The sequence below is a fragment of the Rhinolophus sinicus genome, chromosome X (assembly GCF_036562045.2).
Source record: "Rhinolophus sinicus isolate RSC01 chromosome X, ASM3656204v1, whole genome shotgun sequence".
Classification (NCBI taxonomy): domain Eukaryota; kingdom Metazoa; phylum Chordata; class Mammalia; order Chiroptera; family Rhinolophidae; genus Rhinolophus; species Rhinolophus sinicus.
This window is the reverse complement of record NC_133768.1, coordinates 100,557,254-100,571,967: the sequence shown is the minus strand read 5'-3', so window position 1 is coordinate 100,571,967 and position 14,714 is coordinate 100,557,254. Positions and strand designations below refer to the sequence as shown.

Sequence of the window (14,714 nt, the reverse complement as noted above, 5' to 3'; positions counted from 1 at the left end):
ATATAGTGAAGGGTAGGCTCTTAGTTTGGGCAAGGAGTCGAGGCACCCTGGTTCTAAGGTTGTTTTCCCTCCATTCTTCTCTCCCACTAGCACTTGAAGTGTTAGATTTGTGTGGTGGAATCTTTGATATAACGACAGAAGGAAATTACATTTATAGAAAGGAAACGGCTCAAGAGAAGCGATTTCTCAAGAACGTTGTTTTGCAAACTGCCCATCATCATCTCCATCACTGCCATGAATAATACTCTCATGCAATGTTTGCTTGATACCTACTTGATCGTATTCTGTATAGACGCATTTAGTACAATGAGACCTCAGGGGAGAGCTAAGTGTAAGGAGATTTCTCTCCTCCTATGCCTAAAGAGTAGAATTAGCTAACCCATAGTAAAAATTTTCCCTCTAGAAAGTGTACATTCCATGGAATTACCATTATTAAAGGGGTTCTGTATTAAATAGATGCTGCGTACTGTTAGACATAACTTCTGTTCGTAACTGTCTGTGTTCCTAGAGTATGTACCCAGAGTCCAACCATGTCTTCCCACCTACACCACTAAGTCCTAACTAGTATCACCTGTTGCCTGGATCCTAGCAGTAGCCTCCTATCCAGTCTCTGCTTTTATCCTTGTGCCCTGAAGTCCGTTCATAGCAACAAGAATGACCTTCTGGTCACATAAGCCAGCTCACATCACTCTTCCGCCTGAAACCATTCGATGGCTCCCTGCCACTCAGAATGAAAGCCAGAGTTACTACAGTGGCCTCCATGAGCTGGCTTCCTGTCACCTCCTACCCCCCTACCTCGCAGTATCTTAATTCCGACCACATTGGCCTCCTTCATTTTCAAAAAACATTCAGCAAGTTATACTTCTACCTCAGGATCTTTGCTTTTTTTTTTTTTTAAGATTTTATTGGGGAAGGGGAACAGGACTTTATTGGGGAACAATGGTCAAATTGTTGTCCTTTCAATCTTAGTTGTGGAGGGCGCAGCTCAGCTCCAGGTCCAGTTGCCGTTGCTAGTTGCAGGGGGTGCAGCCCACCATCCCTTGCGGGAGTCAAACCGGCAACCTTGTGGTTGAGAGGACAGGCTCCAACCAACTGAGCCATCCGGGAGCTCAGCAGCAGCTCAGCTCAAGGTGCCGTGTTCAATTTTACTTGCAGGGTGCGCTGCCCACCATCCCTTGCGGGATTCGAGGAATTGAACTGGCAACCTTGTGGTTGAGAGCCCACTGGCCCATGTGGGAATCGAACAGGCAGCCTTAGGAGTTAGGAGCACGGAGCTCTAACCACCTGAGCCACCGGGCCGGCCCAGGATCTTTGCATTTTTGATCCTCTACTGGGAACACTCTTCTAGATACCTCTACCACTCACTCTATTCTGCTCTTCATTCAGGCCTCTGCTCCAAAGTCACCTTTTCACTAAGGCTTTCTGTGTTATTTTGATTAGGTAAGTTATATACTGCAGTAACAGGAAGCTAACTGACATGTCAGGAGCTTAACTTATAAGTTTTTTTCTCACTGTATGGGTCTAGCAGCAATTCAGAGCAGCTGTCTTCCAGTCAGTGACTCAGAAACCCTTGGGAGGTCTCATCTTACTGATTTGTTTACTATGTGTTTACTCCCACCCCATATGTTTAAACACCACGAGGGCAAAGGTGTGGTCTACATTTTTCCCATCTGCTATATACTGTATGCACTGAATAGTCCCTTCCATAGAGTAGGTTCCCAGTAAGTATTTGTTCAAAGAATATTGAAAAGTTAGTATTATGAGAGGGAATGGAAAATAAAAAGACAAAAAGAAACATCTTTGTGAGTGGGTTTTCTTCTTAGGTGCAAGTCAGTGAAAATATGTTAATTCCACATATAATATTTGATTATTGTTATTAAAATAACTGTAGAAGGCTTAAGGACTTTAGAGCAGGGGTGTCCAAACTTTTTTCAACGTTTTTCACCAAGGGCCATATGTGGTAAAATACACAAACAGCCAGGCCACTCACTCGAGGTGAAGTACGTATTGCCTCACCTGCTTTATTTAAGGAAACTAAATATATTTTTGGAATTTGCTGCGGGCCAATAAAAAATGCATTGTGGGCCGCAGTTGGCCCGCGGGCCGCAGTTTGGACACCCCTGCTTTAGAGCCTTGTTATGTTTTCAGCTTTAAGGTTTGGATATTGTGCTAGTTTTCTATTGCTGCCATAACAAATTGCCACAAACTCAGTGGTTTAAGCAACACAAATTATTATCTTACAGTTCTAAGTAGACACACTTCTTACAGTAGGTCAGAAGTGTGTCTACACATCTCACCACGAAAAAACTAAGGTCTTCGCATGGCTGCATTTCTTTCTGAGGGCTCTAGAAGAGAATCCATTCCCTCGCTCATTTTGGTGGTAAGCAGAATTCAGTTCCCTGTAGGATGGAGATTCCTGTTGCCTTGCTAGCTGTCAACAGAGGGCTGTTCCCTGCTTCTAGAGGCTGGTCTATTTCTTGTCTCATGGCCTCCTTCCTCCATCTTCAAAGCCAGCCACAGCAGGTTGAGTCTTCTCCCATTTTTAATCCATCCTGCCTCTTCTGCCTTTTGATCTTTCCGACCCACTCTTCTGCCTCCTTCTTTTGATTTTAAGAACACATGATTACATTGGACTTACCTGGATAATACATGCCAGTTTCCTCTATCTAAAGGTTAACTGGGGGCTGGGGGGGGGGGCGGGAAGCGCAGTTAGCTCAGTTGGTTAGAGCACAGTGCTCTTAACAACAAGGTTGCCGGTTTGATCCCCGCATGGGCCACTGTGAGCTGCGCCCTCCACAACTAGATTGAAATAACTATTTGACTTGGAGTTGATGCGTCCTGGAAAAACACCCTTAAAATTAAAGAAAAAAAAAGGTCAACTGATTAGCAACCTTAGTTGCAACTTTAAGGTAACATATTGACTGACAGCTTCTAGGGGTTAGTTTGTGGGCATCTTTGAGGGGCCCTTATTCTCCCTACCATAGATTGGCAAACTAATGTGAAATATGGTATAGTGAGCTGGAGGCATGAAGACCTGGATTTGAACCTCAGCTCTGCATCCTTGGGGCTGGGGTACCCTGGACATAGTCCTTCACTTCCTTGACTTTCAGATTTCTGTGTATTGAATGGGGACAATAATGCTACGTGCCTCATGGCGTTTTTGTGAACACTGGAAATGATGTGAAAGTTAGTCATACACACCATGCACTCTATTTTACACGTTTTAAAAATATGCTAAGTATTCTAAATGTCAGTACCAAACTCAACTTAGAGCCCACCTCAGAAGACTGTATCTTTAATAAGGATAAATGAGGGCAGGTGATCTTTTGTTAAAACCCCACTTAACCAGCTGTTTTTCTAGGGGGATGTTTAATCTAAGTGTGTATGATTGATTTATCCTTAAAGTATTGAATGCTATTTTAGAGGCCTTTGCGGACTCAAGGCTTTTAAATAATTGTAATGCCTTTTTTTTCTGACAAAGAAATGCTACCAAGTGTAAACAAACTCAAATACCATTTGCGTTGAAATTCTTCTCAAATTTAGAGTGGGTTCTAACCTGGTACCACATACTTTTCCATCTGTACCCCCGCAGGGAGAACCCCCCCCCCCACACACACACACAAGAAGAGCCAGCTCTTTTTTTTACTGAATGGGGAGTTAGAAACTGTGGCAGGCACGAGTGAAAAGAAAAGCACTCATTGAAACGGAATGTTTCCTTTTTAGAATTATTTTTTGGATTTCAACTATTGTAAAGGGGAATTTTCTAATGCTTTCCATGATCTAAAACGGTGCCTCTTTTAACTATCTAAGGGCGGGGGCAAAGTTTTGTATGGCATATAGGTGAGAATTTCGTTTCCTGGTGTTGCGGACCATTTGAGTTTGCAAACTGATGAATATGATATGCCGCCAACGTGAACTATCGGCCTTTTAATGAGTTTGAGCGCAGCTTGTCGCTAGCTATGAAGAGAAGCATTTAACCAGTGCTGATTTTAAGGTGCAGGAGATGAGCCAGGACTCACATCTTGGGCAATTATTAGAGTCTTCTCCTACCTCTTTTCTATCTTCTTTTCTCTTTTTACTGCTTCTGGAATCACTGGCACAGCCATATTATGTGGAATGCCAGGTAGCACAAAGCCACAGTGACATACACATACGTTGATATATTTGACAAATGCCTTCTTGTAGATCAGCCCACACATTGGTATTTGCTTCATGGTTCTTGCCAAGGGGTCAGTCAAAATGGGCCGCTAATGTAGTTGATAGAACTTTCATCCGTGTCACTGTGGGTGGAAGGTGGCACCAATAGGCGATAGAATCCCCTATGATCACAGAACACTGCTAGCAGGAAGGGGGAAACAAAAGAACTCTGCTTGGTTGGAAGTAAAGGCAGTGTTTCCTGACTAATAAAGTAAAATGAGTTTGCTACTTAGATACCCTTTTTTTGGTGGGGAGATGGGGAATGTGGAGAGGTACAGGTGAGTTTGATGGAAACGGTCACTCTTAAAATCACGTAATTTTAGACAACGTTACAGTATAATTTTCCAGTCACTGTCATTAGGCACCAGGAATTTCTGGCTGTCAACAGAGCCTGTGAGGTTGGGTGTGATGAGCTCTGAAGACATCCCAAGGACATGGGGCAACCCCAGATTTGGATCAGAGATCAGCCTTTGAAACATGAAATAAAAATATGAAAGAACAAGTGACAATGAGTCGTGCAGGGCTCTTCTAGCATGCCATGTGAAGAAATATGTTTTCGATGAGAATCTTTTCCAGGAAGACCTGGCTGTAATGCTTCAGAGTGCACTGTATGTAATATATTGGTGACGATACCTCAGTCACCTAAGATTTAATGCTCTAAAAATGGAAAAGATGGAAAGGAGCAAATAGGCTTTCTATAGCAATTTAGCCCAAGAATGGTCTTAAGATCAAAGGCCTAGATTTCAGGTAAGAAAATTTCTGAGTAGCTATGACATCATTTTGTGAGCCTAGCTACAGCTCCTGCACTAACAGGTATTAATTATACGTGGAGGAAGAGGCAAAATTTGGTGCAAAGGTAATGACTGGAATCAATCTGTAAAGGCTACCTACTTGTTTCAGCCCTAGAACATGGTGGCCAGAAGTGCTTGGCTTTAAAAACATTATGAATGAGACTAAATAAAACGTTTCAATGAAGCGAGTCACAATGAAATATTTGCAAGAAATTTCAGATGGCATTCTGGGAGAAATACCATTTGTCAGTCAAATGATTACTCTGTGAGAAGTGCAGCCATCTTTTTTTTTTCTCCCCTGTGTCATTCACCTTACTTTGATAAGGCCAGAGAGGGTTTCCCAGCCTCCCCTTCTTTCTCATCATCCCCCACTTGAGCCAGGTGTTTGGTTGGCTGGACCCCACCTGTTATTCATAGCAGGTGCCTGAGGATACTCACCTAGGGTCCTGCAATGTCACTGGTGCTGCCAATATCATCACTCACTGGGGAAAGTCGTTGCCCTGGGCCGAGGAAGGACTCCACTGATGTGTAGCAATTGCGCATTACCTCTTACCAGTCAGAGGCTTTCTGTGACCTGGGTGATTGGCATGATCACTAGTGCATTTTTCCCTCTTTTTGGTCTGGATTGTGTGTGCCAGACTATCATGAATGGAATAGCTGAGTCTTTGCAGGATGCTGAGTATCTCCGAGGGTCACAAAGGGACTTCAGGATTTGTAGTACCGGTTTGCAAAGAGGTTTGTACACCACATGGGTATTACCCATCATCAAGTCCAGTGATTCTCAACTAAGGAGCTTTAGCCTTTATCTGCTGTGGTGGAGATCCTTGGCAATATCTGGAGACAATTTTGGTTGTCACAAGCTGGAGAGGGATGCTACCGGCGTCTAGTGAGTAGAGGCCAGGGATGCTATTAAACATTCTGCAGTGCATGGAACAGCCTCTTAAAACAAGTAAGTATCCAGCCCCAATGTTAAAATTGCTAGTGTTCAGAAACCTTGGTTAGTCCAAATCACTTATTTTTGAAATAAGAAAACTGAGTCCTAGAATCGTGACGTGGCATTCCAAAGGTTACCCAGGAAGTCAGCACGGACGCAGTGTGGGGATTCTGGTTTTCTAGTCACCACAGTGCATTTCTCGACAGTTTCATTTCTATCAGACAACATTTCCTCCATGGCAAGTGCTGGGCAGTGTGATGAGCTCTTCCCACTTATTTCCCCTTCTTAGCACACACCTTCAAGGTAGGCATGGCTCTCCCCCTTAGAAGGGACTCATTTTATGCATGTAAAACTACCTTGTGGAAGGCGTTGTAGGCAATTAGGAAAACAGATGATACCAAAACAAACATGGTTCTTCTGGGAGTTTACGTTCAAGTTGTGTAAGAAAGACATATATAAAAGTACTTATCAATCTAACTTTTTAGTAGAAGCCTGTGATAGAACCAAAAAGATGTCCCAAGACAAATTTCCTAAAATGTTATATGGAATTAAGACTTAGAGTGAGCTAGTCACCTTAGCTTTGAGAGAAGGCTGCCTGAACAGGAGGGCATCTTTCATTTGGTTTAATGAGAATTCTTTGAGTGCATTTCATGCAATCATGAAAAGAGCAAAACAGCGTGAACAAACAGAATTTGGAGGGAGACTTGATAGTGCTTTGGGAGGTGAATGGAGATGGGGAGATTTGCAAATGAGAACGTAGCTGAAATTTCTAGAAGTATTTGAAATATGTTTTCTATCTTGCACAAATTAAATGATCATTAGTATTGATCATTTCCTTTCAGTGAATTGTTTACTTAGGTTACTCATTTACATCAAACCTGCCATCTTGTTAATGTCAACTGTGGCAGTGAAGCTTGAATATCACATACAAATAAATAGATGGATAGTTAGGTGGTAGGCAAAATGGAGGTCGTGAGCTAATTCCTCTTGTTGTTGAATGTACTTTTCTGCATGACCGATGCTCGGTGACATGGAAGACTAATCACCCTAATTACTCCGTTTTCTTCTCACTTTGTCATTACATGAAGTCATTTGATCATCTGTATATTTTGCCATATTTTCTGTGTCATAGATGTTTTTAACTGTTTGCTTTTTGGAGTCACTAATACCGGGGGTGCCAAAAAAAATGTGTGTAAGTGGACACTTTGGTCAATGTTGCTCAAGTAGTAGTTTGCCATAATCAGAAGTGTCTGGACGCTAATGGTAACCAATTTGAGCACCTCTTGCAATTGCAGAAGTCAAACATGACGTGTACATCTTTTGTTATTGGTATATATCAAATATTAAATTTTAATGCAGTTTTCCTTCCTTAAAATGTGTATACTTTTCTTGGCATCCTCTGTATATGTCTATTTGATGACAGGATGTGACTTCCATTGCACTGGTGATCTCAGAGTTGCTTTGATTTAAAATCGTGTATCAATAAGTATGTTTATTTATCTTTGTGATGAGTTAATTTAAAAGCTAAAAAACAGCATCATCAAATAATTGAGGGCTTGTCAACTCTTTCCAGTCTGAAATCAGCAAACCTTGTGCATTACACTGTCCTGGTACAGAGCCGGTGCCTACGTGGCGTTGTCTCAATGGTTTCCCAGAAACTTGCTTTTCTGTCTTTAAATAAAGGAAGAAAAATTCTTTGAAGACAGGGGTAATCTTCGAAGCTAAAAAATACTGAAGAACCCGATCCCTGTTTAATATTTCAATGTTTGTACAAAGCAGTCTTCCTTTGGACTTGGTGTTAAACACACTGGAATCCTGGCTTCTAGCCTGGGCTTTTCCACAATTGTGTGACTTGTCACGTCAGTTCCTCTCCCTGAGCTTTATCTTCCTTATGCTTTAAGACAGAGGGGTTGCATTATATTATCTCTAAAGAAATTTTGTTTGGAACATTGTAGTGTTTGTGATACTAGTAAATATTTGGGTAGCTATTTTATGTAGCCAATGTTGTATTTATTGATAAGAGTTAGAGAGTAAAAGATGAACTGAATTTTCTAAATATAGGAGTGATAATTGAGTCTTAACTTCTTTCATTAAAAAATACATTTAAAAGATCCATTGCATTGGAAGTGTTTTTCAGTTTATCAATGAGTTTTGCTACATTTGGTTCTTTCTTTATGTCTAGTTTGAAATGGGAATACTGCTGTTCTGTGAACCTGAGTAGCTTAGGCCAGGTTGACAGGCTGAGACTTAAAGTTTCTGCCCTTACCATGACTGCCTCCTACTCCAGACTTTGCCCTTGATCTTGGTGATTGTTGAGAAGCCTGGAGGAGGGGCAGGTTGTTTCATGCCATTCTAGCACTGCTGCTGGAAAACCAATTCTACATGCAGGCTTGCCCACCTAATGGTTAGTCACTGGGCCGCCTTTTATACCAGCAACTTAACTCTTTCATAAACTGTGCTCTTAACTATCATCCCGCCACTAGAGGTAACTTACTTTTGTCACCTCTGTTTCTGAGGATGCCACCCGTCAGTATCTGCGTGTCTGTGGATGTGTGGATTTGTATGTGTGTGCTTGTATTGTCCAGCTCTCTACTAGTCTTGTGGCACTTTGGAATCCTGAGTAGGTGGGCTGTGCGATCAAGGCCAAGGTCACTGCGTATGTGGGCACAATTTCCCTGCAAAGGCCTGCTTCTTGGCAGCTGCTGTTATGGGGTCAGCAGCCTTTTTAAAGCATGGGGCCACATGGTCCAGAGGTCAACCATTAGCCACTCTCATCATTTTATCTGCCTTAAAAAGTCCAGTTGAACCTCTGGAACTAGAGGAAGCTTTGTGTAAATCCATTGTCTGCCTAATCACTGGAGTCCTGGGTCCACCTCCAAGTTTGCATAAATTTATTGGGAAGGGCAGCAGGTGTCATTGAATAAATGTGGACAAATGATTGAAATGAACAGAGGGAGGAATGGTTTCCAGAGGACACAGGTTGTGTGCAAGAAGGGAATGCACTAGAAGGGGGGAAATGGCAGAAAAGATTGGATTAAGTCAGGGAAAGAAGAGTCTCGTTCTTTTTTCCTGCTTTGATGAGCTGACTTCTTTGCAAGCCTACTTTCCTTTTTCTAGAGCTAGTGCCCCTAGGAAGCATTGTATCCTCATCCATTTTTTAGGGCAGTAGAATTAAGGTGCCTACCTGCCTTCCCGCTGGAGTGCTGTGGGAAAGCCCCTGTCACACCCGGTGCTGTTGCGTATACTGCCACTGTCTTACTTGAGGGATTCCTGGGAATAAAGGATTTGATGTAATAGTTCAAATTTTTCACCCCAAATATTCTCAAGTTCAGAAGTTTTATAGACCTGAGTGAGATGTTCCCTATACAATGTCACTTCTGGTTATAAAGTCCAGAATGTTTCTGGCTCTTGTATCAACATGACACCAAGCTACTGACAGATTGACTGGTCTTTTTATGTGTGTGTTTTGCCTGAATTGACTGATGTTTGGGGCATTGAGTATAGACAGCTTGAGACCCAAAGCTGAGCCATTAACTCCCAGATGCTCACAATTTCCAAGGAAATGTTCTGTGCCTGTGGTTATTACTCAGATGGCTTCTTAAATGCTCTCATCTTGGCACCTTTTGGACTTGCTAAATTCAATTTGAAGAAAGAACGAGAGAGAGAGAGAGTTTTGTGGAAAGCAATTACCCTGCATTTTTGTGACCTTCATGCTTTCCCCATCATGATGAATTTTGGGGTTGGTTCTTGTACCAGTCAGCATGTCGTGTTCACTAGAATTGTGTTGTATGTTACAGATAACCAGTTGTATCTAATTAAACAATAATAATGGCAGTGCAAGGCCTTTTCTGGAAATTAATGACCAGCTGGGAAAAGCTGATGGCTGGAGAGTCAGCCAAAGGCTTGTAGCTTCAGTCTGCCATTATTCTCCAGCTATGCCAATTTGTGACGTCATTGTTGGTTTTGAAAAATGAAAATGGAAGACAGTTTACTGATGTTTATCACTTCCTTCTGACTAACAACTTCCCTATTTATTACCCAAAAGTTATTCTTTTATTTTTGAATCTGTAATTGTACTTTAATCTAAAAATATGGTTCTTCTATAGAGTGCATGAAAATGGAATTTCCCAGCTTTTGTATAATCTGGATGTTTCTTTTTCCTTTTTTTTTTTTTTAAAGTTCCAAATTTGGGAAGTTTTCTTTAAATATTTTGGATGGTAAAACCATAATTTGTCTTCAGCTGTGATGCTGGAATTTGATAAGTGTTTATATTATGATAACTATCTGCTCATGGCAGGAAATGGTTGCAAATGTTTTTGAATAGCAGCTGTTGCTCTCAAAGATATGCATTCAGTGGGATTCTAAGAAGTTATAGTCACATTTCTAATAGATGAAGGGAACTCTCTGCCAGGAAAAGCTGTGGTGGTGTCTGTATAATATTTTTGATTACTGCTGCTGAACGCTAGCGGAAAATAGACAACTGACTAAAATATTCATTACCTTCTTGCATAATTTAATCACTTATAAAGGAAGACAATTCCATATACAGGCTGTCTATCTACAACTTGTTCTAAACTTATGATACTAATTTAAAAGTTATGTTGGTTTTACACCATTTTTACCCCAATGCGAAAAGTTCTTAAAACCCATTAAGATTCCAGCCAGTGATCTGGGAATATTTTGCCAAATACAGAAGCTTCAGATCCCATCTAATTTCAGCCAGAAGCTGCTTATATTTTCCAAACACCACAGCATTATTCTCCCCATAAGAAGTGTGCTGGTACTGTTAGTCCTCCTGAATCCATGTTAAGTGTATGCAGTTGGGGGAGTACAATGAGTCAGCATGTGACTAATCACAGCCTGGAAGGCTCTGACTCACTCCTGGAAAAATGGAATGGCTTCATTGGGAAGTGTGTGAAAGAGAGAAAAATCCATCCTGAGGTCAGTTCCCTGTTTCTGCAAATGCAGATCAAATTTCCAGCCCCTTTGGTGGGTGGTTATCAGGCTGAGGAATGTTGCAGTGGACCCTAGGAAAGCAGATACCTGTTCTTACAGGAAGAAAACACTAGAAATTCAGTCTTGCTTTGGAAATCTAGACAGGGTCTAGCAATAAAACGTGGGCTGAGAGGGGCTTGGTGTATATCTTTGGCCAAAATTAGTGAATCAGGCCTTGCTCTTCCAGAATTCAACAAGGTAGGTCTTAGGTCCAGTGCTGCTTATTAGGCTCTCAACTGGAATGTCTTCATTAGGGGTTTTCAGTATCTGAGGAATATTGGCAAAAGCCCCAGTTCTCTTTGGAAATCAAAGAGTGAAGACCGCTCGCCCTTGATTCTTCCGTCAGACTCAGTATAGAAAACCAAATTGAGCTCAGCTTCCGAGGCATTATCCAAAAGCTTGGTGTTTCAATAATTGTCAAATTTTATACCATCATATGCGAATACTGCAAGGAATTCAGGTTCTCGCAAGGAGCAGACCAAGGAAAGAAACATAAACTAATACACTAATAATCGGTGGACATTTTAGCCAGTATCACCTGTTATATTTATATTGTATTTCCAATTGAAACATGTGATCTCTGTATGGTGTTTATTTACATACTATATGGTCATTGATATTAAAATATTTTATCATACTCCAGGTATAGTTTGACACTTGTTAAATTTTCATTGTCCTAGCAATAGAGCTGGAGTAAGCTATTTCCAGTCCTTTAGTATTTTCAATTAAGCCTCTAAAAATAAAGTTGCCAAGCTTTTAAATGCTTTTCTTTGAATCTTTTTGGGGTAATGTTTCTGTAGTCTTCCGTGGGAGTGGATTTGATTTAAGTCTTTCGCTGCTTCTATGAAGCTCTAACTTGAGTTCATTTTGTTATGTGGTGACCACAGTTCTGGATGACGCCCCCCCTGGCACACAGGAATACATTATGTTACGGCAAGATTCCATCCAATCTGCGGAATTAAAGAAAAAAGAGTCCCCCTTTCGTGCTAAGTGTCACGAAATCTTCTGCTGCCCGCTGAAGCAAGTACACCACAAAGAAAACACAGAGCCTGAAGGTTTGTGCACGACAGACACGTGTTTTGCTTGTTTTCTCTCATTCTTCTCTCTTTGTCTTTCTTTTTGACTGTGCATTGCCCTCTGGTGTGCTGTGTCTCGTTCGACTCCTGACGTACTTAGGGAGGCCCCCTGGCTCGCTGGTGAATGTGTTATGCAGTCTCAGGTGGGACACTTGCATAATACAGTCATCTCTGGCACAGCTCGCAGCATCCTCCTGCTTTTCACAGCTGCAACATTTTCAGCTGGTGCCATTACACTGCCCCGTTTTGGCTGCTAAAGTTGCTTGCTCCTGTAGCCAACATCTGGCCCAGTGTGTTCCCATCACCTGGCATTCCTGAAGCAGCAGTCGGCTGAGGAATGGCACTTCAAAAATGCAGTAGTGAGAAGATTGATATAAATTCTCTACCTCTCCTCTATCCATAAAGCTTCTGCATTGCGCTCGATCGCTGAAACCGACCCCAGACTTCTTGTGTAATGCATGCACTTTGCCATAGTGAAATGCATGCCTCAAGGAAACTATGAGTAGTTTGTTTTTCTTTTCAGCTCAAGCACAGGTTTGGAAAACTACTTGCTGCTTCTTAAACTGAGGTCAATTAAGGTGTTCGTCGCCGTCTATGCTACAAATCTATCTCTAAAGTTCCTCGTCTATCCAGAAAGGGTATTCATTCATTTTTTCCCCACCGTTTTTGCTTATATCAAACAGGAACCTTTTTCACATCAGAAAATCCATAAAGTTTTTGCCAGCTGTGTACATTTCAACTTCCAAAATGACATCTGACATATGTAATGGGGATGCTAATTAAATGCTTATTGTAAAACAGCCCATCACCCCATATCAAATACTATGGAAGCAGTTTACCGGAGAATAACAATTCACCTGTCCTTTGGCAGTTGATGTACATGTTTGCGTAAATGGTTCTGATACGATTTCCAAAAGCAAACCTGTTCCTATTTCAAGTTGCCATTTAAGGGTATCAAGTAACCCATTCAAGTAACATTATGGGTATCATCCTATCAACTGTCTTTCTGACCTGGGAAAGACTGCTGTGTTGTGCTGTTTAAAGGTTTTGTGTAAGGAAATCCCTACAAAGTGACTCTAGTCTATAGCCTTGCAAGCAAGTTTTTATATCTCAAAGTCTCCCCTTCTTCTTCCTTCCAGGTAGAATTTTACCTGTTCATTGGCAGACAATGAGAAGTATATGTGTTTTTATGTTTGATTCTATTTCAGCAATAGAATAGAATATTTCTTTCTTTCTTTTTTTATCCATACTTTGGTATCCAAGCTATCCTCTTTGGGTCTGAGTTGTGATGTCAGTACTTATGAATCAAGGATATAAATGGTGACCATTTATAGTGAGTAAAATCAATCTTTTGGTGGTTTAGTAGAGAAGATAATAACTTTATGCTCTAATGAAACAACAAAATTTAACCAGTGACAATTACTTTAGTATCTATCACGTATTCCGATGTGTTTTGGTTTTTTCTCTCTTAAATTATGTTTATGTGTGTGTGCGCGCGTGCGCGCACGTGTGCGAAGTAGAAAATAGCATCTGTATTAAAGATACTTACTTTTTATTATATAACAGATGCTGTACTGTTTTTCTACGTGAACATCAGCCTAAGAAACAAAATTTGGTTCGAGTAAGGAAAATAAGCCATTATATTCAATCAAGCAATCAGTTAGAAACTTCAAATTGTTTTAACAATGCTCAGATGAAAACAAAAAAGAGTTGAACGACTAAATTTAAGACCCCATTCCTTTTCTTATTACTTATAATTCTGACAGGATCTATTAATTTTCAAAATATCATCTGGAGTGTATAGTGAATACTGTTATGAATGTTTTCAGATATGAACAATTCTTTAGAGAGTGTGTGGCACTTAAACTCTCTTGTACAACATTTGGATAGTTTCTAATGTGTCATGTAATCCACAAGTTGAGTGGCTGCCATTGTGCCTAATGTGGCTGTCATCTTTCACTTGTAATACATTGATAATAGGCATCACCTTCTTTCAGACTGAAGATTTCCCTTAGTCTTGCTTTCCTGCCAGTTCCTCTGGAATAGTGAAGCTGATACCGGCGGTACCAAAAAATGTATGCAAGGGGACACTTTGGTCACCATTGCTTAGCAGTAGTTCACCGTAATCAGAAGTGTCTGGACGCTGATGGTAACCACTCTGAGCACCTCTTGTAATTGCAGAAGTCAAATGTCACTTGTATTCATCTTTTGTTATCGGTATATATCGAGTATTATTACAATTTTAATACAGTTTTCCTTTCTTCAAATGTGTAAACTTTTTTTGGCACCATTTGTATTTTCCTCCTTATTGCTATGAATTATTTGTAAATAGTATTAAATTCAGTAGAGGTTTTTCGGGATGACATTTTAATACTATTTACCATTTTACTGTACTCCCTTCAAACAAAGGCCCAGAGGCTAATGGTGAACTCAGACCTTAAAATGAAAGCACTTGATCTCTGAATAAATTAACAGGATTCAGAAGACCTTAGATGGGGGCGAAAGAAAACATGCAGTGGAAGAGACCTCGGATAAATAAGGAAACATTGCTAAGAAATTAACATGCTTACTTCATGTAGGATACCAAAGCTCGTCATTACCAGGAGATGAAGTAACTGTGGGTTTGGAAGGGTTCATTGGTCATTTTGGCAAACTGGAAGATTTTTGCAAGACTGGTTTTTAAATGCTTTAAGGTACAGTGTTCAGTTTTCTCTTAGTTGC

The 14,714-nt window shown here is 40.8% G+C and overlaps 1 protein-coding gene across 4 annotated transcripts in view; it reads left to right on the top strand.

Annotated features, from left to right (window-relative positions):
- The window catches only part of FGF13 (fibroblast growth factor 13), a 514,926-nt gene that overhangs the window by 305,780 nt on the left and 194,432 nt on the right, over nt 1-14,714 (top strand). For 3 of the 4 annotated variants that reach the window (XM_019750480.2, XM_019750478.2, XM_019750479.2), the window contains exon 3: nt 11,805-11,972. The exons of the other annotated variant lie outside the window; for it this stretch is intronic. In XM_019750480.2, the coding sequence (XP_019606039.1) occupies nt 11,805-11,972 (168 nt within the window). The remainder of the gene's footprint in view (nt 1-11,804; nt 11,973-14,714) is intronic. 4 annotated transcript variants of the gene reach the window in all.